This window comes from Danio rerio, chromosome 24 (genome assembly GCF_049306965.1).
Source record: "Danio rerio strain Tuebingen ecotype United States chromosome 24, GRCz12tu, whole genome shotgun sequence".
Taxonomy (NCBI): domain Eukaryota; kingdom Metazoa; phylum Chordata; class Actinopteri; order Cypriniformes; family Danionidae; genus Danio; species Danio rerio.
In genome coordinates, this window is record NC_133199.1 from 6,103,294 (window position 1) to 6,124,995 (window position 21,702).

Genomic DNA, 21,702 nt, shown 5'->3' on the forward strand with positions numbered 1-21,702 from the left:
TCACGACATAACAACTCTAATTAAGTCGTGATCACGACAAAACAACTTTAAATAAGTCGTGATCACGACATAACAACTCTAATTAAGTCGTGATCACGACATAACAACTTTAAATAAGTCGTGATCTCGACTTAACAACTCTGAATAAGTCGTGATCTCGACATAACAACTCTAATTAAGTCGTGATCACGACATAACAACTTTAATTAGGTCGAGATCACGACTTATTCAGAGTTGTTATGTCGAGATCACGACTTATTCAGAGTTGTTAAGTCGAGATCACGACTTATTTAAAGTTGTTTTGTCGTGATCACGACTTAATTAGAGTTGTTATGTCGTGATCACGACTTAGTTAAAGTTGTTATGTCGTGATCACGACTTATTCAGAGTTGTTATGTCGTGATCACGACTTATTTAAAGTTGTTTTGTCGTGATCACGACTTAATTAGAGTTGTTATGTCGTGATCACGACTTAATTAAAGTTGTTATGTCGTGATCACGACTTAATTAAAAGTTGTTTTGTCGTGATCAAGACATAACAACTTTTAATTATTAAGTCGTGATCTAGCTCTACAAAACGCTCGATTGTGGTGATAAGCTCTTTGGCCTAATAAATTTATGGGGAAAGCAAATTTAGGCTTTTTAAAAAAACATAACTTGTATAATAATAATAATAATAAATATGGCTTTCAGTTTTTGTTTGTTATTAGCATGATGACCGTTATTGACTGCGTGTGATTGACATTGAATAAATCCTTAATAGAAATGAAATTAATAACGCTTTAAACATATTAAAATATTTAAATGCGTTTGCATGAATATATTGTTTTGCCATGCTCAGGTGCGAGGACAGCGGGTTTTGAAGTGGAGTTGCTATGGCAACGCGTGTTATGATTTGAGATTTGACTCGATATATGAACACGCGAAAGCTTTTGCAGGCTGTTGGTTGAGGCGAGGCGACATTTGCAGAGCATTTCTGAGCGGATTCTGAGATTTCTGAAGCTGTTTGAGGATTTCTGACAGAAAACTTGTTTAAATTCTTTAATTGGTTTGATTTTCTTGCAGGAATTTGGATTATTTCTTGACAATCGCTTATTTTGTTGATCTTTTTAAATTTCCACTTCGTTTTGTTCTTGTTTTTAATTTTCTATCCTTTTACTTTTTATTTTCATACCTTTTGCTGTATTTTCTTGTTTCATTGCAGGTTGGAGGTTGTCCATGGCTCTCGTGGGTGAAAGTCGAGGTAAGCCTTTAACATTTTTCATTTGTTTGTAACTGGCATTGTATGATGTTACAAATAAAAGATTTCTTAAAAACGTTTGTGACATGAGTGTTATTCATTAAAACAATTATAATAACAACAGGAAAAACAGAAAAAATCAATTGAAAGTCAAAAATAAAGTGAGCAGTGAGATTAAGTGTTGTTTAATTAATAATTAATAATCAGTCTGTGTGTGTTTGATGTTTGATCCTCAGGCCGCTCCAGATCCAGGAGTGCTGCTTTCCCCGAGACACAGACAGCAGCTCTGGACACAGACACGCAGGAAGCCACCGATGAGCTTCCGGGTTATTTGGCACCTCTGTCGTCCCAGTTGGCTGATTCTGTGTCCACAGACCAGAAGAAGAGGAAGAGGCAGATCGACAGCCAGCAAACCCGGTCCACCTCATCCCGGAGATCAGCCAAACGCTCTCGCAGAGGTCAGCACAGGCTCATCTTCCAGATCTTAGGGCTCACTTCTGAAATGATTTGCATGTGTTCTTCATTTCTTGTGTGTCAGATGGGTATGCGAAGGGCCCGCTGCTGGGACGAGGTGGATTCGGCTCGGTGTTTGCTGGGATCCGCAGGTCTGATGGACTGCCAGTAAGACTTTTTCCTCCCTCCTTCACTCAGACATGCTTTAGAAATGTTGATGTCAGTAAATGATGACGATGTTCTGTGTGCAGGTGGCCATCAAGTACGTCTCTAAAGACCGAACCTGCGAGACACTGAGAGTTGTAGGTCGAGTGTGAATCTGTTGAGGTGTTTGCTTCAGTTCTGGAGGTAATGGAGTGTTTGTTCTGCAGGCCGGTCAGGGTCGGCTGCCGCTGGAGGTGGCGTTGATGATCCGCGTCACTTCAGCTCCTGCCTGCCCCAGTGTCCTGCAGCTGCTGGACTGGTTTGACCGTCCCAGACGCTACATCCTGATCCTGGAGCGTCCGGCCCCCTGCCAAGATCTCCAGAGCTTCTGCGAGGAGAACGGCTGTCTGGATGAGCGTCTGGCCAAGAGAGTGCTGGTGCAGCTGATCGCGGCGCTGAAACACTGCGAGAGCCGCGGCGTCCTACACCGGGACGTCAAGCCGGAGAACCTGCTGATCTCCACAGAGACCCAGGACATCAAGCTGCTGGACTTCGGCTGTGGAGATCAGCTGAAGAGCTCGGCCTACAGATACTTTGCAGGTGGGTTTGAGTTCTAGGAGATGTTCTGATGTTTGTGATGTCAAGTAAGGAGAATTGCTCTGTCCTGCAGCATTCTGAGTGTGTGTTTGTGCTCTCCTTGTGTCTCTCAGGCACTCCTGCATACGCTCCTCCCGAGTGGTTCAGCAGACATCGCTACCATGCGGCTCCAGCTACAGTCTGGTCGGTCGGAGTGACGCTCTTCAACATCCTGTGCGACCGCTTCCCCTTCGGAGGCGCACGGAGGGTCACGTCCAGAAGCAGACTGCTCTTCCCCAGACAGCTGTCCACAGGTTAGAGATTCACACACACTCAGAGATGCAGACGTGTGTTGTTGTGTGTTTCTGAAGACGCTGTTGTGTGTTCAGAGTGCCGTCAGCTGATCCGCTGGTGTCTCAGTGCAGCGCCGGCTGATCGGCCTAGTTTAGATGATCTTGAGCGTCATCCCTGGTTGCACTGCACAGGTGGCCAGACACATTACACTGATCTGAGTCCAGTAGTCATGGCTTGGCTTGTGTTGTGTTGTGAGGATGAGTGTAGATAAACGCTGTCAATGATTTATAGGCGGAGAGCAGGAGTAGCAGAGGAACTGAGGAGAACAGATGCTGATCCTGAACTTCCTCTGCTGCGTCTGTCAGACTCTGAGTGAAGCTGGACAAGCTGAAGACACACACACACACACACACACACACACACACACACATACACACACTAGCTAGGGTACAGCAGACAAATGTTTCTAGACCACTTGGAGAAAGAAGTCATTACAATGCAGTGTGTAAGCTAGCATAATGGGTTTATAAAATGAGAATCAAATAAAAACCAGGTTATTAACATCCGGTCCAATACTGCACTCAATAAAATAAACAATAAATGTATTTTATACACAGCTGCAGCAGCTTCTTTGTCTTTACTGCCTTCATTCAAATTAAAATGTAGCACTCCTCGCTGCTTATCGCCATCAGCTCCCATTGAAAATGAATGACATCAGGCGACTTTGACGCTCTCGCCGATTTCGATGTGAACGTACAGTTAGGCAAAGTGCCAGAAGAGCACAACAAAAGCATTGTCTTACAAAAACGCCCCATTCACACTGAGCGTCAGCGTCAACGCTTCCCATTTACTTTGAATGGGTGACGTCAGGCATTGCCGAACTGCATTGTGAATACGTCCGTGCCACTTCAGAGGCGTTGCGTGCTGCAGAAGTTGGGACTAGCTCAACTTTTCAAGCGCCGACAGAAGCTTTAGCCAATCAGATCGCTGTATTCAAATACACCAGCTAGACAGTGGCCTACTGCTGACTGATTTTCATTGGCTGACGCTGCTATGACGATCATGTTAGCCCCAACTTCAGACACGCCTTCAGTCAAGCATTGACGCTGAAGCCCCGTGTAAATGGGGCGTAACGTTCAACACTAACGTGCTTTGATCGCCATCATCAAAGGAAAAGAAAAACACTGGAACAGTACGAACTAAACGTCCAACATGAGAATTTTCAAAAGCTTTTAATGATGCTCAAGTCTCACATACTGTTTGACGTGTATTATGACAATGGCCAAACATGCATAGCTCACATTTACGCAGAATCTGCTACGGTGATTTTTAAGTGCGTTTAATACAAACAAAAGCATTAAATCAACAACCTCTCCGGATATATAAACGAATCGAAGCAGTATTACAGACATGAATAATATGCTACATTATAGTATAGTACAATTAAAATAGACCTTTTCATGTTTATATATATTTGCACATCTCTAATATACAATTAATAAAGGAATTAACGACTAATTTACAGAAACTACAATTAAACAAAACGCTCACATTTCTCGGTTTAGTAAAAAAAAAACGTAAAATATTCGTTAGATTTCAGCCTTGAACATTACCTAGATGATTTCACCTTCTTCACGTTCATCCAAAGTGCTTTTCAAATCAACCACGTAGTTTCGATCTCAGCCCTGCAAACATTGACCAAAAGGTTTTGGATTTCACATGCAAACAATCCCTACACTAGCGTTCGATTATTCACCGCAGCCATAAATTAACATTAGTAACCTACTGTGAAATGTTTCAATGTGTAAAATACAGTCGATCCCAAAAATATTAGCACACTTTAGTCACGCTAGTGTTCGTTAAATGGATAGACCACCCAAAAATGAATTTCCTTACACTTAAGTGGTTCAAAACACAAATGTTGGGAGGAAAAACTCATTGTAGCCATAGTAGGAACTAAAATTACTCCATAAATGGCTTTTTTTTCTAATAATCTTCATTATATCTTTCTCTGTGTTCAACAAAAGAAATAAACAATGCGGAGCAAGTAAAAAAAAGACAGAATTTTCATTTTTGTGTGAACTATCCCTTTGAAAACGCACTTAAGCAGATTTTTTTTGCTTGATAAGTGTGCTTGTTTAATTAAATAGCACTTCAATATTTTACATCTAATGCAGTGATGTTTAATATGCAGTGTCCACACACTCTTAAGTCAGATATGTGAGACATCATTGATATTAAGCAGACAAAGAACTTAACTCTCTACACATTTGCAAAGGAAAGTGTCAGTTACATAAGCATTCATGGCTTTGATCAGCACCGCATTTCACTTGAGCGAACCCCAAGTCTAGATATTAACATGTATCTTTTAATAAAAAACGTTACTATTATCATTACTAGCAATTGTGGTGGTCCTGATTTCGTTGCATTACGATTCAAGGTCCTAATTGTGCCAAGAATCGGAGTAATAATCACCTATAAAGTACTCAGTGCATCTTACGCTTTGCTACAGTATTAACGACAATTAGCAGCTACTGTATGTGCGCAGGACATTGAACGGTATATATTTGACGTGAACTATGTAATGCCCTTAATAATGGATGTCTGTTAACTGCAGTTCTACTTTTAAATGACCTAAATTAGGGTTTTGTCAATTTAGTTGCATTAAAAAAAGTACAAAAGAAAAGTTGTGGTAAGCTGCAGTGCCGTACATTCAGTCTGTCTTTTCATTTGCGGATTCTTAGAGTCGTCATCTTAGTGCAAAAGTTACAGGACAGGCAGAAAACACGGCCTCCTCCCTCCTCCTATACACGTAGCATCTCCAGAAAACCAGCAGGAGATTTGCTTCAGTTGATTCTTCTGCAACGAGATGATTCAGTGTTTAACATCAACACTTTTACAAGCAGATCTGGCTGTTAGGCAGAGAGCTGGGAGGATAAATTCACGTCTTGGATTTTGTGGATCGATTTTGAGATGTTTGGAATGCATCATTGTTATCTCTGGAATCAATTCTGATCTTAGCTTTTAACAGCTAGGCTAGTTTTAATAACAGACAGCCTTCTATGCTAATTTTAACAACAGACAGCATAATAAGCTAGATTTCAACAGCAGATGGAGCTCTAGGCTAGTTTTTAACAGCAGATGGCGCTCTAGGCTAGTTTTTAATAGCAGATATCGCTCTAGGCTAGTTTTTACCAGCAGATGGCGCTCTAGTCTAGTTTATAACAGCTGATGGCGCTCTAGGCTAGTTTTTACCAGCAGATGGCGCTCTAGGCTAGTTTTTAATAGCAGATATTGCTCTAGGCTAGTCTTTTAACAGCAGATGTCGCTCTAGGCTAGTTTTAACTAGCAGATGGCGCTCTAGGCTAGTTTTTAAACAGCAGATGGCGTTCTAGGCTAGTTTTTAATAGCAGATGTCGCTCTAGGCTAGTTTTTAACAGCAGATGTCGCTCTAGGCTAGTTTTTACCAGCAGATGTCGCTCTAGGCTAGTTTTTACCAGCAGATGGCGCTCTAGGCTAGTTTTTAAACAGCAGATGGCGTTCTAGGCTAGTTTTTAAACAGCAGATGGCGCTCTAGGCTAGTTTTTACCAGCAGGTGGCGCTCTAGGCTAGTTTTTACCAGCAGATGGCGCTCTAGGCTAGTTTTTAAACAGCAGATGGCGCTCTAGGCTAGTTTTTAACAGCAGATGGTACATAATGATTACTTTCGGTTCAAATGGTATGTGGACTGGCTGTTTGTAAAGTACACAGTAAAATCTGTTGGTAAAAACTAAGCGCAGAATCGATTCAGAAAGAAACGCAATGCATTTATCAAATCACAGAATAGATTCTTGATTCACAATGCATCAATTTATTGTCCCATCCTTACTATTTGGATTTATTTGGTATTTCACCACTGAATTTATTCAAAATGTATCTAACCATTGATAATGTGTTGTATTTCAGCTTTGATGGTTTACCTTCTCCTGCGCTGCACATACACACGAATGAGCCACTGCACCACAAACGGCCAAACCACAGCAAAGGCCACAGTTCCAAGAGACACATCAAAAGGCCACCAGGACGGCTTCTGAGAGAGTAAATAATAATAATATTTCATATTTATCAGAGGAAAAAAAAAAATCAACATCAGCAAACATTCTATGACCATGGCATAGTGCATAAAATTATTATTAACAGTATTCTGGGATCGGGACTGTAAGATTTTAAAATAACTTCCTTGTTTACTGTACAGAAGTATCTGTACTTTCCTTTGTACTTTCCTGTACAAACTGACTTTTTGTATGTGTCCTTAAGTGCATTTCTTTTTAAGTGCGTGTCTTTTTTTATTCCTCACAATTTAATTTAAACTAATAATGTATTAGATATATTTTGACATTTGTTCAGCGAATAAGTGAATGGCAGTGCAGATGTGTTTAAACTAATTGTAAACATTGTTTACAATTCTAAAAAAGGTGTTGGGGTGTGGTTAAGCATATTTCACCCAACCCATCAAACTGACATCATAAGATAAGGACCACAATTCTAGAGCAGAAGCAAATGTATGGATTTTGATTTAAAATTACCAAAACAAACCACAGAGGTTTTTTTTTTTTCTTAAATGGATTAATTTGCACAACTTAAATGTTCACCTTAAAGGAACTGCACTGCACCTTTAAAAAAAGAAAGAAAAAAAAGCTCAATACTAGACTAGTCTAGACTAGGTCTAGTCTACTAGACTTAAACAGTTGACTCGAACCATTTTTTGAATCCAGTCAGCTGATTGTTTGCACTTTTAGCTTAGCTTAGCATGATGAACTGAATCGGATTAGACCATTAGCATTTAATAAAAAAAAATCCAAAAAAAGTTTTGATCATTTCCCATTTAAAGCTTGAGTCTTATGTAGTTACATCATGTAATAAAACATGGAAAATGAAAAATGATTGTTTCCTAGGCCAATATTGCTAGAAACTATACTCTCATTCTGGCGTAATAGTCAAGAAGCTCTGCTGCTGTACCATGCATGCACCAGGCGGAATGATATTACGCAGCATGAGAGAATCGGCTGTTTTTAGAAGGCACCTTGAAATCATGCAGAAATGATAGGCGCGTTGTACTTTTACAATATTTTACAATTCCTTAAAAAATACAATTTACTCTTAAAACCCATTACTCAGTGTGTTAAAATGACTCTACCTTCTTATTTCTGTTTGCAGGTGTTGTCAGGTAGTCTGAAGGCAGCGCTAAGGACCGGGCCTGAGAAACAACACACGGCAAAAGTGTTACATCTTGTACCTCAACCAGAAAATGTAGTTACCCTGTTGTAATAAATTGCTTAGATTAAAGCAAAAAATAAATAAAAATAGGGCATTTATAACTATAAGTGGCAGTCATTTTAATGCTTATCCTGCCAGTTGTTTTAGTACTTTCAACCAATGAGATAAAGGCAATCAGTTTTAGTCTCAAGACATAAAAAAGGCAATTTAGGGATGTCAAACAGACATTGAAGGCACTGAATGACATGAGCGATGCTGATTGATGAAGTAAAAATATAAAAAACAATAATAATTTTTATGAGCCATAACTAGTCACTGTTATTAAACTACTCCTCCACTGAAAAAGTAAAGGATTATTGTTCATTTTTTGTTTACTTCTAATGTACTTGCATTAAATACTGTATAAACCGATACATAATCCCTTTTTTATAATATCAAACAGTTATGGTATAAATGGGTATATTTAACCTGCAGGTGGTTTTAGGCAAGTATACAACAACCCGCGCTGTCAGTTGTAGTGTTAATGGGCTTGAATCTGTTATCAGTGTTGTTCAGAGTGAAAGGTGAGGGTTGGGTTTGTAACCTGTGAGGCTGTCAGAGCTTCTAGCGTGTGCAGTCTCTGTAAGACGCTCTGCATGTCGTCCTGCAGCCTGGCCAGAGCGCAGATGATCTGTTCGTTTAGATTCTCCGTCATGGGTCCGTCCGCCCCCCAGCGCTCCCCGTCTCCCCCGCTGCCTTGTTGGGGTCCCGCTGACCCAGAGCCAGAGGCAGGCGACCTGGACCCTGATACACAGACAAACCAGCTGCAGTAGATGCAAACAACACTCTGGAGATCATTAACAGATGACTGACAGAGTTTACTTCAGGACTCCTGCTCTGATAATAAACCATGGCTGGCTAGATTTTAATATACAGTTAAAGTTAAAATTATTCGCCCTCCTGTGCAATTTTTTTCTTTTTCAAATATTTGCCAACTAGAGTTTGGTGTAAAGTGTTCCACAGTAGCCCTGTATTCTCATTACATTTTTGAGGAATGCAGTAATGTAACGAATTACATTTAAAATTTGTGTAATTACAGTTACTAAAGTCAGTGTAACTGCGTTACTTATGTTACAAATATAGATTTTAGAAGTTTTTCCAACACATTTCTAGACATAACTCGTATCTAATAACTGATTTATTTTATCTATCATGATGACAGTAAATAATATTGTACTAGATATTTTTCAGGATACTAGTATTCAGCTTAAAGTGACAATTAAAGGCTTAACTAGGTTGATTACGCAAGTTAGATTAATTAGGCAGGTCTTTGCATAAAAGTGGTTTGTTCTGTAGACTATTGAAAAAATACTGCTTAAGGAGGCTAATAATATTGACCTTAAAATGGTTTTAGAAAATTGAAAAACTGCTTTTATTCTAGCCGAAATAAAACAAATCAGACTTTCTCCAGAAGGAAAAATATTATCAGAAATACTGTGATAATTTCCTTGCTCTGTTAAACATCATTTGGGAAATATTTGAAAAAAAGAAAAGAAATTCACAGGAGGGCGAATATTTCTGACTTCAACTGTATATATGATCGCTACATTTTCTGGCAGCTCGGGTTTGTACCTCTTCCCCTCCTGACCACAGAGCTGTCACTTCTTTTGACAGGAAGTTCCCGTCTCTGAGCTCCTCCTCTGCTGCCCCGTCCATCTTCTCCACCGTGCTGCACGCCTTCCTCTCGTCCCAGCAGTTCATCATCCTGTGATCTGATGTCTCCTGTGGAGGACAGTGTACTGTGGCTCTCCTCCAACACTTCCAGAGAGCGGTTCATGTGTATCTCGGAACCCTGGTGTCCGGGAACAAAAGCACATGTGGACAATGCTAATTAATACAGGGTCTGAAATGATTGTCATCATCACGATTCTCTTAACCCTAGTGTGCTCTTGGGGATGTTTTTATCCACTCTGGGGTTATTTTGAGTCTTAATTAGGCCACAATATTCTCTGTATTTCAGCAAATGAAATGCATTTTGGTGACAAATCTTATTTTGACACATATTTTAGGAAAATGCTTTGCAAATTTTCAAAAATTCAACAATACACTCTTGGCAAATTTATTACCCTTTCATTATGTTGGTGGCTGTTTTTGCCCCATTGACCTCCATTATATCATATCTACTGGACTATAGAGCGCACCTGTATATAAGCCACATCTGCTCTATTTTTTGAAGAAAAAAAAAGATATACAAGCCACACTGAGCTATAAGCCACAGATATCCATGTTGAAAAATGTTACATTTACTGCATGTACAGAACGATATTGTACTGAAACTGTTTGTCGTACTGTATGTACCTGAACAGAGTATTTGCGAACAGTGTCTTTTAACACGGCAGCAACTTTGCTGATTAAAATGTAACAGAACCAAGAGAAAATAACCAGTATTGATTTAGCTTAATTTCTCCAGTGTTGAAACCACAAGTCACTTTAATCGTCTTCGCTGAAACCCATTAAGTCGTCTTCTTCAGTGTCGCAGTTGAACAGCTTCAGAAGCTTTTCGTCACATCTGTCTCGATCTCTGTGTCACTGTCATCCTCCGGTGAATTTAGCTCTTCGCTTAGCAGTCCAGCCTTTCAGAACCCGTTGGTGATGGTGGATTCTTTCACAGCACTCCACGCTGTCAGGATCCACTGACAGACATCAAAAAAGGATGCTTTTCGCATGGGGCTGGTTTTTGTGAAATACTTCGCACCACTTGTCATCCCACTCAACCCGGAGTGCACCTTTAAATGCCCGATTCAAACTGATGTCAAGTGGCTGCAAATACTTTGTTGTAACTCCAGGAATCACAGCTGGAATGGAGTTTGTTTTCGTGATCGCTGCTTTTTTATTAATTTGTCGTGCGTGTTCTATCTGCTAAAGAAAATTAGCGTAGTCTATTTTTCTTTGCATTGGTTTTTCGTCTATCTTATTTTTGATTCTAATTCCGGTTATAGTGTCCCTAGCGGTGGAACAAAAATACACAGAATAGCTGCACCTTTGTATTAGCCGCATGGTTCAAAACCTAGAAAAAAAGTAGCGCTCATAGTCCAGAAAATACGGTAATCACTTTTTTTGATTGCAAAGGCATGACACCATATAAGCATGCATTTTGGATTGTTACTGGTTTTCCTTGTTAGGAAGAAGTAAAATTTGTTTATAAAAATGTAGCTTTAACTGTCATTATAATATAGTATAATGTTTGGTTGTTAGTCTTTACAGTTACATTTCCTGCTTGCTTGCAACGTGGCACCATGACATGCGATAAAAGGTATCTTTTTCATGCTGAAACTAGTTTTTGTCCTAACCATCTATGACAATTATCACCTCAGGTAAAAAATACTATGCTTTATTCAGTGTTAAATGCTACCAATGCGAGTTTGAACACTATTTTATGTGACATTTATTACCAGCAGATGTTTAAAACTAAAATAATTACAACTAATAACTAATAAATAAATAATAAATAATAACTAAAATAACTACAAAACGGTTTAAAAATACTTTTAATATTGGTAAATAGGTTAAATATGTATTAATTAATGACCCTACCATTTCTTTGGGAGTGCAGTGCTTGTTATTTAAATGAGTGGCTGGTATTTAAATGTTCCGGTCGTGTCGTGTTTGGTGCAGACATGCAAATTCCTCGTTGCTGTAATTTTTCCATTGCGAGAAAATGTATACTAGAGACATGGATCATATTAATGCTTTACAATTATTATTTTTTTATCTACAAACTCTCAAACTGTATATGAATGAACACTAGGAAAAATCTCTTCATAAGAATGCGCTAAGTAAAATAAATATCTTACAGGATCAAAACCAACACAATTGTGCATAATATACGTGCCAAAATTAAAACATAATGTACATGTTAATTGCAATCTACTTACATCTTCTCCACCAAACTGGTCCACAGAGTCGCAGTACACCTCGCTGTCTGAATCACTGGCCACATGGTGAGAACTGGACACATCTTCTGTTTCACACATAAAGAAATTAATATTACAGCTAGTAGTAGTTTCTAGACCATGGCTAAGCAAATCTTGCCTCCAAAGATGCACTTTCCTGCAATTTAGCTCTAACCTTGATCATACTCAGCTTTTTGGTATCTTATAGCCTTTTGGTAAGTGTATGAAATTACCCCCTATCACCTAAATAGGACACTAATAGTCCAAAACTATTGTGGATATTGCCAAGTGTGCTCATTTAATCCTATAATTTTAAATAACTATTATACAGCAAGCACACACTATGCAAAATCAGCATTTGCCCTGATGCACACAGTGTCAGAATTAAACACTTTCATTCATTCACTTCTTCAAGTAACATACAATGGTAAACTAGTGTAAGGAATAGTAACTAGGGGCAATTTTTTACACCCCATTCACACAGGCCGTCAGTTAGCAATTCAGTTTGGCAACAGATCAGTTCTGCAACCCCTGATGCCACTCCATTCAAAGTAAATGAGAAGCGTTAACGCTGACTCCCCATGTGATTGGCCACCTACATCTACATCTTACTTTTAAAAGGATGCTTGAAGTCACGTTAAGTGATTACCTTCCTTGTCTTTCTCACTATTCAGGTGTCCATTGAGCTCTACGATGCCTCCATCATGGTTCATGTGTTCAGTGTTTTCTTCTGACTCCTGTCTGTTCAGATCAGATTTCGACCCGTGCGTTCCATTGCTAAGGCCTTTATGTTGGCTGATACTGCCATTAGATACTGGTCCTTTAGGTCTCCCTGCTGAAACCCGCTTCTTCGGTTGTGATGCTGAAAAACAAGTCAAAATAAAAAAAATAGCACTATTTGAAATAAAGCAAACGTATTATAATCGCTATGGTCTTCAGGGCCATAAGTAGTTGTTCTAGCTTATGTCAAAATAGCGTTGAATGCTAGGCAATTAATTCTTCTGAACTGGAAGAGCCCACACCCACCTTCTCACTTGTTGGATAAGAAATGTTCTTTATTTTATGAAATTAGAAAAATTTAGGTACTCTCTTCACCGAACTAGCACTATTTTTATTAATTTGTGGGAACCCCTTCGCAAATATGTCCAAACTCTTCAGCTTGACCCTGTTCCTTCTGATTGAGTCCCCACCCCCTAATGCCCAGCTTTTATGGGAAACTACTTCTGGTCAACACATTGTAGACTTGTTTTTTTATGTATATAAGATTGCACTAGTGTTGTTGTTTTTTTATTTTATTTATCTATTTATTTTTATTATCTTATTTTTATTTATTATTGTTTATTTATTTTTATTATTACTATTTGCTCAAAATACTCTTCAGTGTATTTGCTTATTGTTACATGTTTATGTCCTTGTAAATTTTTGTAATGTTTCACAATGTATAAATAAAACATTTAAAAAATAATAGCGTTGAATTATTATCCTTTAAAACATTCACAGAAGCATGCACATCGATCTCAGCTGGGTTCTCAGCCAAACAAAAGTACAAAATATACGGGTGAGGTGGGTGTTTTTCTGGGTGAGCTGGGAGGATTAAGGAGTGGATCTTGTTTTGTTTATTGGAAAGAAAATTGTAAAGATGCTGTTAGGGCTGCATGATTCTGGCTCAAATGTGAATCACAATTTATTTTGCTTAAAATCAAGATCACGATTCTTTTTCACGATTCTTAAGATGTAAAATAAAGGTTAATATGAGTAGGCTATTATTATTGTTAATTCTCAAACATATCGTCACCTTAGAATTATAAGGTTCTATATGTGTTCCGAATGATTTTGAGATATTAAGCTTCAAAGTTTTTGCAATCAATATGCAAACAGTATGTTTGTAACATTTTTTGTTTGTTTGTTTTTAAAGTCTTAAAATGTAAACAATAAGTTGTCATTTACTAAGAATATGTCAATAACTCGATTTTGACAAAAATGTCAGATAGAACCTTATAATTCTTAAGTGACATGATATGGTAAAACAACACTAATAATATTAGGCATACGTGTAGCTCTACTGTTGCTTAAAATGCTACATTTTGTACAGTCATTATGGTGGACTTAATCAGTCTTTCAATATGTCCTGTTTGTTAATTTACAGTAAAATTATGACATCAGAATATAACCATTCATAATCATAAAGTTGATTTATTATGTTTAAGATATATATGCTTGTCATCTGTTATTGACACCATTATTAGACCTTTTGTTTTCACTGGTAAAATCAGACATTTGTCATTATCAGGTTTCTTCTTGCATTATATTCAACTTTATATAAGGCTAGAGTAGCTATATTAACACTGTAAACATTTATTTTCATGCAAAACACGGTTTAAAAACGAAATATATTAACGACAAGCATTTTTATGCCTTTCTTCTCCCTAATCATAACAAAACTGAACCCTGAAATTTGTGTACAGCTGAGCTCCACCCCTACTAGCAACTTGTTAAAACTACTGCCAATGTTTTAAAACACCTTGGAAACACGCTAATATAATATTAAACATGTAAACAGTACATCCAATTTTTTAATACATTTTAATATGGTTAAACATGTTTAATCATGTTAAAAGAGGTTTAACTCTGGCATCCTGGCCAAATTTTCCCACTGGCCTCTGTCCATCATGGCCTCACTTATGCCATGATGGCCATCACTTATGATCACATGGTCTCCTCTCCAGGTGGATGCTGCACACTGGTGGTAGATGAGGAGATTCCCCTCCAAAATGTGTAAAGCGCTTTGAGTGTAAGCGCTACTTAAATTCAATGAATTATTATTAAAATGTAAGCATTCAAAAATTGCACCAATGCAGATCAGTTGTTTTCATGCCATCATCCTGCACTTCACCTTCTCATCAGAAAATGTTCCTCTGTTGCCAAAATATTAATCGAATATTTTTAAAAATTGCATTGTTTTTTCCTTATAGAGTAAACCGTTTCATTATAGCGTGGTCCATCATAGAGTAAACAAATGTTAATAATGCTGCATGTTTCAAGTTGCTTCAGGTGGGCTTCAATTATGAGAAATAGTAATAACTTACCTTTTTTCACCTCTTTAAACTCCTCTACTTCATCTCTCTCCCCTTCTTCATCCTCATCATCATCATCTTCTCTGTCCTCCAGATCTATTGATTTCACCTTCAGCGTTTCTGCAGTTTTTATAGGATAACCTTCTAAATTACCGTTCATCTCCATTGTCCTGATGATGCTTTTTGTGACACATTTGGGCGGTGATGATAGCAGGTTCCCGAAGCCTGGAGAAAGCAACATGCACACAAGAGAATATGTTGAAACACCTAATAAATACAGTTTCTGTGTTTTATCCAGATTTTCTGACAGTAGCACTATAACCCTGGACAGCAAATGCTATTTACACCATTTAATAGCAGAGGATACATATGGGAGGTGTCAAAGGAAACTGCTGGACTACGGCACTATGAACTAAGGGTGCAGGCCTTTGGGAGAACACTCTGCTAATCACTTGCCTTCAAGTTGCTTAGCAAACCTTTCCAAGCGGGCTGAGCATGAAACAAATGTGTAATTAGTTCATTAATGTAGACAAAATGCTAGAGTTATATGTTCATTACCGTCATGGGTCAGTTTTGTTTTTGAAACAACGCCAAATGTACAGTAAAATAGGTAATAAAATAGGTGTCACTTGGTCCTTCAGAGATCTATCTATGATCATTCTATGATTCTATATTATGCTGCTAAACAAACAGTATTTATTATTAATGGTGAGCACGGTTGCATTGGTTAATGTTTTTGTGGAAAGTCTAACAGAAATGTTTCATGAATTCAATAATTTCCGATCAAAGCAAAAGTTAAAAGTGCTATTTATGTGAATTTTATTTAAGTCTTTATTATCAGCTGCTCTAGAACTTCAAATGTTTTTCATAAATATGAGAAAATTAATTCTTTATAGATATCCAGTCCTTTTTAATGGTCGTCACACAAAAAAATATGTACCCCTACATAAGTAACCCAAACAGTATTTTATTAACACTGAAAATGAAAAAAATATATTACACCCTGGTGAGGTTCGAACTCGATTCGGCGGCGTCGTAACGTATCATGCTAACCGCTAGACCACGATGGTGCTGTTATGTGTTATATCTGCTGCTATTGATGTCTACGCTTTTTTTACCCTACTCTTTAGTCATGATCATCATTAACCTGCAGGCTGCATTTTGCTCACGGGGCTGCGAGAAAATAAATAAAAAGAGCGGAGCTGCGGCAAAATAATGAATAAAAAGAGTGAGGTTATGGTCAAATAAACAAATAAATGAAAAAAGTGCAACTGCTGAGAGTGCAAGCAGCTAGGGACACCGGCCCTCGCGGCCAAAAAACGGACCGGCCCACCGGGAATTCTCCCGGTCCTCCCGATTAGCCAATCCAGGCCTGGACAAGTGCCCTAAAAGTACATTTCCCCAAATTTCAAATCACTCAATGTTTTAAATGATAAATAATAACAGTAATCCATTTAAAACAAGACTTCTGCAGAGACGTGATCGCTCTGCAAGATGAACAGCATTTTTACGCATTTCATCTCCCCAATTATTACAAAACTGAATCCTAAAATATGTGTACAGGGCCACCCCTACTAGCACATTGTTAAAATAATTAGCAATGTTTTAAAACACCATAGTAACATGCTAATAATATGTTAAAATATGCTAACAGTACTTCTAATTATTATTTTAATATGGTTAAACATGTTTAATCATGCAAAAAAATTTAATTACTTGAAGCTTTCACTCAGGGTAACATCCAAGTTAAAACTAAAATGTAAGCATTATAAATATATATTGATTTAAATAAATATTGATCGAATTTCGAAGATCGATGATTTTCAAACTAAAGTACTGAATATGAATACTGAAAAAAAATGTATTGTTTTTTTCTAGCAAAAACAGTCCCATATTAAATCTAAAGTAGTGTGGATGAACAAATCGATTATGGTTGTAGTAAGACATAATGACAGAATTTTAGGGTGAAATAACATCTTAAGCACATTATTCATAAAAATGTTTTTAAAAATCCCCATTACCATAATCCAACCATATCGAATGCTGATTCATCAAAAAGTGTTGGTTCTTTACCTGTGCTTAAATCGGACACTTGCGTTATCTTCCTCTTCTCATCCACGAGCTCATAGAAAGGTCCGATGACCTGCAGAAGCTCCTCTACCTCGCTTGAAACAGGCATACTTTCCAGGATCTGTTCAACAAATGTAAATCAAAGTTACAACAGAACTACAACAAACTACTTCAGAATTTTCTTTACTATATTCTTAAACACCGCTTAAGAAAATACCAATTTCAAATCATCCACGTAGGCCGCCATCGCCTCCTCTTTCGGCATTTCCCCAAGAGAACTCCATGCATCCCTAAACACAATCAACAGGAAAAGTCAGAGAGAAGCTACTGATGAGTTTTTTTATGTAGTTTAATCATTGTTTGTTTGTTTGTTTTTTTGCAATAACTTTTTTCAATTTTAATGTATATTTCTATTCCTAAAGATGTTTGGTGACCAGATAGTTATTTCAAAGGATATAACCGTTTAATAGAAATCTTCTGTTTAAAGTACAATTTAAAAACATTTGTACCACATGATTTTGTTAGCTGACCATGCTAGTTTTGTGGTGGACAATTTATCTGTGCATGTCATTAAGAAAAAAAAAAGTTTTGGCCTTGTAATGTAAAATTAATAACTAAAAATGCACTTTAAATGCAACCTATTGTCAAGATTCCCTCAGAAATGCATAGAAATATTTATTTTCAAAACTCTAAGCTATGCTAAGAACAGTATATAAAAAATGTCTAAGCAAAATCCTACAGGGACTGATTTTCAAATATGTTTTTGCAGATAGGGAGAAAAAAAATAAATAAAAAACAAAAATCACAAAACTACCAGTGCCACCCCCCAAAAAAGTTACTAATAAAACAAATATAGGTGTAATGGTTATCTCACAGACCAACAGTTCGCTTTCAGTAGGTCATTCGCATTAATCTTCATAATTTAGACTGATTTAAAGTTGAAGTGGTTCATTGTTGCATCAATAGTCCCAACAAATGTACCTGCAAAAATATTGACAGATCTCAAACTGATTTCTCAAACTCTCAGTATTGGTTGAGCCATGAACCAGCGCGACTGCTGCTAAAGCAAACAGAGCAGTGTTTTGAAAGTGTGCATAGTGTTTACCCTCTTCAAAAGGGACCATTTTGTTCAGCTACTTATATCAGTGTATAATATATATTACACCTCATATCAGTGTTCATACATATAATATTTCTTTATAAATGTATAAATATGTACATCTGGCAGTTTCCGTACCATTTGGCTTTGCCCACGGGGTCCCAGAATCCTGGACGAGGAATGTTGCATGGGCCTTGTGTTGCTTGCTTGTAGTAGCTATAAAATTTCAGCATCATGTCATGGGATGGCTGAAACGAACCTAAACACACAAACAAACCAAAAAGTTTTTAAAATTATCATTAAATAATAATAATAATAATAATACACATTAGATCTTTGTCCCAAAACATACATAAATGCATACCTACATAAACTGATAAATTAGTAAATAAATACATTAGGTATAAGATATGGGTCAAATAATTAAATATTTGGGTCAAAATATTTTGATATCAGCATGTGTGTGTTTGAAGTGCATCTAAATATATATATAAAACAAAAATATTACATACAAAGAAAGAGCAAAAGTTAAGAAAAGCAAAAAAAAAATATACAATTTTGTAGTTTGTCATTTTTTTGCAATATTTTTGCATGAATTTAAATATATTTGAATGTAGTATTTTTCTATTTCCATTTCTAAATATGTTTGGTGACTAAAATATTATTTTAATAAATACATCCGTTTAATAAATGAGTTTAATTCAAATGTACCTAAATATATTACCTATTTATTGACTGGGAAAGGGATAAAAATATCCTTTTTCAAAATGGGGTGTACTCCATACTGTATACACTCACCGGCCACTTTATTAGGTACACCTTGCTAGTACAGAGTTGGATGCCCTCTTGTCTTCAGAACTGCCTTAATTCTTCATGGCGTAGATTCAACAACGCACTGGAAACATTCCTCAGAGATTTTGCTCCATATTGACATGATAGCATCATGTAGTTGCTGCAGATTTGTCGGGTGCGAATCTCTTAATCCACTGCATCCCAAAGGTGCTCTATTGGATTAAGATCTGGTGATCGTGGAGGCCATTTGAGTACAGTGAGCTCATTGTCATGTTTAAGTAACCAGTCTGAGATGATTCGCACTTTATGACATGGCGTGTTATGCTGCTGGAAGTAGCCCATAGATGGGTATATTGTGGTCATAAAGGGATGCAACAATACTCAGGCTGTGTGGTGTTGACACGATGCTCAATTGGTATTAGAGGGCCCAAGTGTGCCATGAAAATATCCCCCACACCTTTACACCACCACAAGCCTGAACCGTTGATACAACCCAGGATGGATACATGATTTCATGTTGTTGACTTCAAATCCGAACCTATCATCCGAATGTCGCAGCAGAAATCGAGACTCACAAGACCAGGCAATGTATTTCCAATCTTATATTGTCCAATTTTGGTGAGCCTGTGCCAATTGTAGCCTCAGTTTTTTGTTCTTAACTGACAGGAGCGGCACCCGGTGTGCTCTTCTGCTGCTGTAGCCCATCTGCCTCAAGGTTGGTCGTGTTGTGAATTCAGAGATGTTCTTCTGCAGACCTCGGTTGTAACAAGTGCTTATTTGAGTTAAAGTTGCCTTTCTATAAGCTGGAACCAGTCTGACCATTCTCCTCTGACCTCTGGCATCAACAAGGCATTTAAACAAAACCGCCGCTCACTGGATATTTTTTTTCCAGACCATTCTCTGTAAACCCTAGAGATGGTTGAGCGTGAAAAGACCAGCAGTTTCTAAAATACTCAGAACAGCCCGTCTGTCATCATCAACCATGCCATGTTCAAAGTCACTTAAATCACCTTTCTTCCCAATTCTGATGCTCGGGTTGAACTGCAGCAGATCATCTTGACCATGTCTACATGCCTAAATGCATTGAGTTGCTGCCATGTGATTGGCTGATTAGAAATATGCATTAAGGTGCATTTGGACAGGTGCACCTAATAAAGTGGCCAGTGAGTGTACATAATAAATGGGGTATATATATATATATATATATATATATATATATATATATATATATATATATATATATATATATATATATATATATTAAACACCCATATAATGTTATTTTACAAACATATTTTCTTCTGTTTAAAAAAAAAAACTTTGTTATATTACTAAAAAAAAGCAAGTCTTTAGGATCTCTTGCATGTTACCATTATAGGGTAATAATCACAGGAAACCAGATCACCAATCTCACTCACACACACACACACACACACACACACACACACACACACACACACACACACACACACACACACACACAGAGATCAGGGCTAGTGGTACACACGACCCATTTCAGCACCTAAGCCCTGCTGAATGTAGGTTAATCGCGTTGACCAGGAAGCCCGCGATCATGTCTAATTTGATTATGAAACTGCAGACATCAATACGTGTAGGTGAGGGGTCGTGTCCACTGTTGCAAAACAACACACAATAACAAACTGCCTAAAAGGCTGACCAATCAGTACTCACCGTTTGATGGTAAATTCTGGATGACTTTGACAGCAGCGTTGAACCTCTGCTCGTAGAGCGGGTTGCTGTCACCCTCCATCATGACAATCTAACCGCTTCAAGAAGATCCGAATCAAATCTAGCAGCAACAAGACATTACCTATTAACAGATGTATGTCATGTATTGTTGACAGTACATTTGCAGTAAACCTACATGCTATATAACCCTTCGTTAACGAGAGAGTTTATTGTTCCCAAAGAAGTAAACAAAGCTACAAACACCCATTATGTGTCCACAAATCCTGAAGGACACTCAAGACATGACGGAGAGTGCAGCGAACAGTATTTAACGTGGTATTTTTAGATGGACGTGCTTTATAAATGGTCGAAACGACGTTAAAACGAGCACGAGCATTAGATACTTTACCATTTGCTGCTCTACCTGCTGTGCTGGAGACTACGACCTCATGAATACGTACCTGACAGTCAACATACGAAAGCCTTCAACGTGTGTTTAATGGGAATTGTAGTTCTTTTTGAAAGCGATACTGCTTGTCAAGCCAAGCCCAGAAGTGTTTAAATCCTACAAAACCCACAACCGTTCAGCCGCACGCGTGGCATCCTGGGTAGTGAAGTTCACCGTGGCAAGCTTACCCATGAGAGTTTATAATAAAAACCGTCGCTGACTGCAAACTTATAAAATGCTAAGCTATGCTTTGTCGCGTATTTCTAAAGTAACATGTGCGCTTGATAATTTCCTGCGCCCTAGACGCCGAAGTTACACTATAGCAAATAATGACCACATCAAAGCGTCCCGTCCCACGTTATTGGATGAATTGAAACACTACAATTCCCAGAGTTCCGCTCACTCGGCAACAGCGTATGAAAGCGAGGCGATGACAAGACTCATTTCCTGGAATCGGTCATTTTGAACAACTCTTTGGAATGAGCCGTTTATGAAGCGATTCACTGATTCTTTTCCGTCTATCCTTTATCACATGTCCCTGACAGCATGGCATTGCATATTCATTCATTTATGGCTTAATCCCTTTTTTCATTAGGGGTCACCACAGCGGAATGAACCGCCAACTTATATGTTTT

The 21,702-nt window shown here is 37.8% G+C and overlaps 3 protein-coding genes across 24 annotated transcripts in view; 1 reads left to right on the forward strand and 2 right to left on the reverse strand.

Moving 5' to 3' along the window:
- gpr158a (G protein-coupled receptor 158a) overlaps nucleotides 1–21,702 on the reverse strand; it is a 741,191-nt gene that overhangs the window by 147,726 nt on the left and 571,763 nt on the right. The window lies entirely within an intron of this gene.
- On the forward strand, nucleotides 942–4,747 carry pimr64 (Pim proto-oncogene, serine/threonine kinase, related 64). Its single transcript, XM_017353934.4, has 8 exons — nucleotides 942–1,243; nucleotides 1,477–1,698; nucleotides 1,779–1,861; nucleotides 1,945–1,995; nucleotides 2,065–2,437; nucleotides 2,548–2,727; nucleotides 2,803–2,898; nucleotides 2,999–4,747. Exons 1-8 carry the CDS (start codon nucleotides 1,219–1,221, stop codon nucleotides 3,013–3,015), a joined length of 1,047 nt encoding a protein of 348 aa, XP_017209423.3. The 5' UTR covers nucleotides 942–1,218; the 3' UTR covers nucleotides 3,016–4,747.
- acbd5a (acyl-CoA binding domain containing 5a) lies at nucleotides 3,921–21,111 on the reverse strand. Of its 22 annotated transcripts, none has more exons than XM_073940396.1 (14): nucleotides 21,081–21,111; nucleotides 20,623–20,740; nucleotides 18,277–18,397; nucleotides 17,257–17,329; nucleotides 17,043–17,160; nucleotides 15,426–15,458; nucleotides 14,982–15,194; nucleotides 12,545–12,757; nucleotides 11,878–11,960; nucleotides 9,575–9,794; nucleotides 8,547–8,746; nucleotides 7,884–7,943; nucleotides 6,667–6,776; nucleotides 3,921–5,566 (listed from the first exon to the last, which is right to left on the reverse strand). In XM_073940396.1, exons 2-14 carry the CDS (start codon nucleotides 20,702–20,704, stop codon nucleotides 5,554–5,556), a joined length of 1,539 nt encoding a protein of 512 aa, XP_073796497.1. In that variant the 5' UTR covers nucleotides 20,705–20,740; nucleotides 21,081–21,111; the 3' UTR covers nucleotides 3,921–5,553.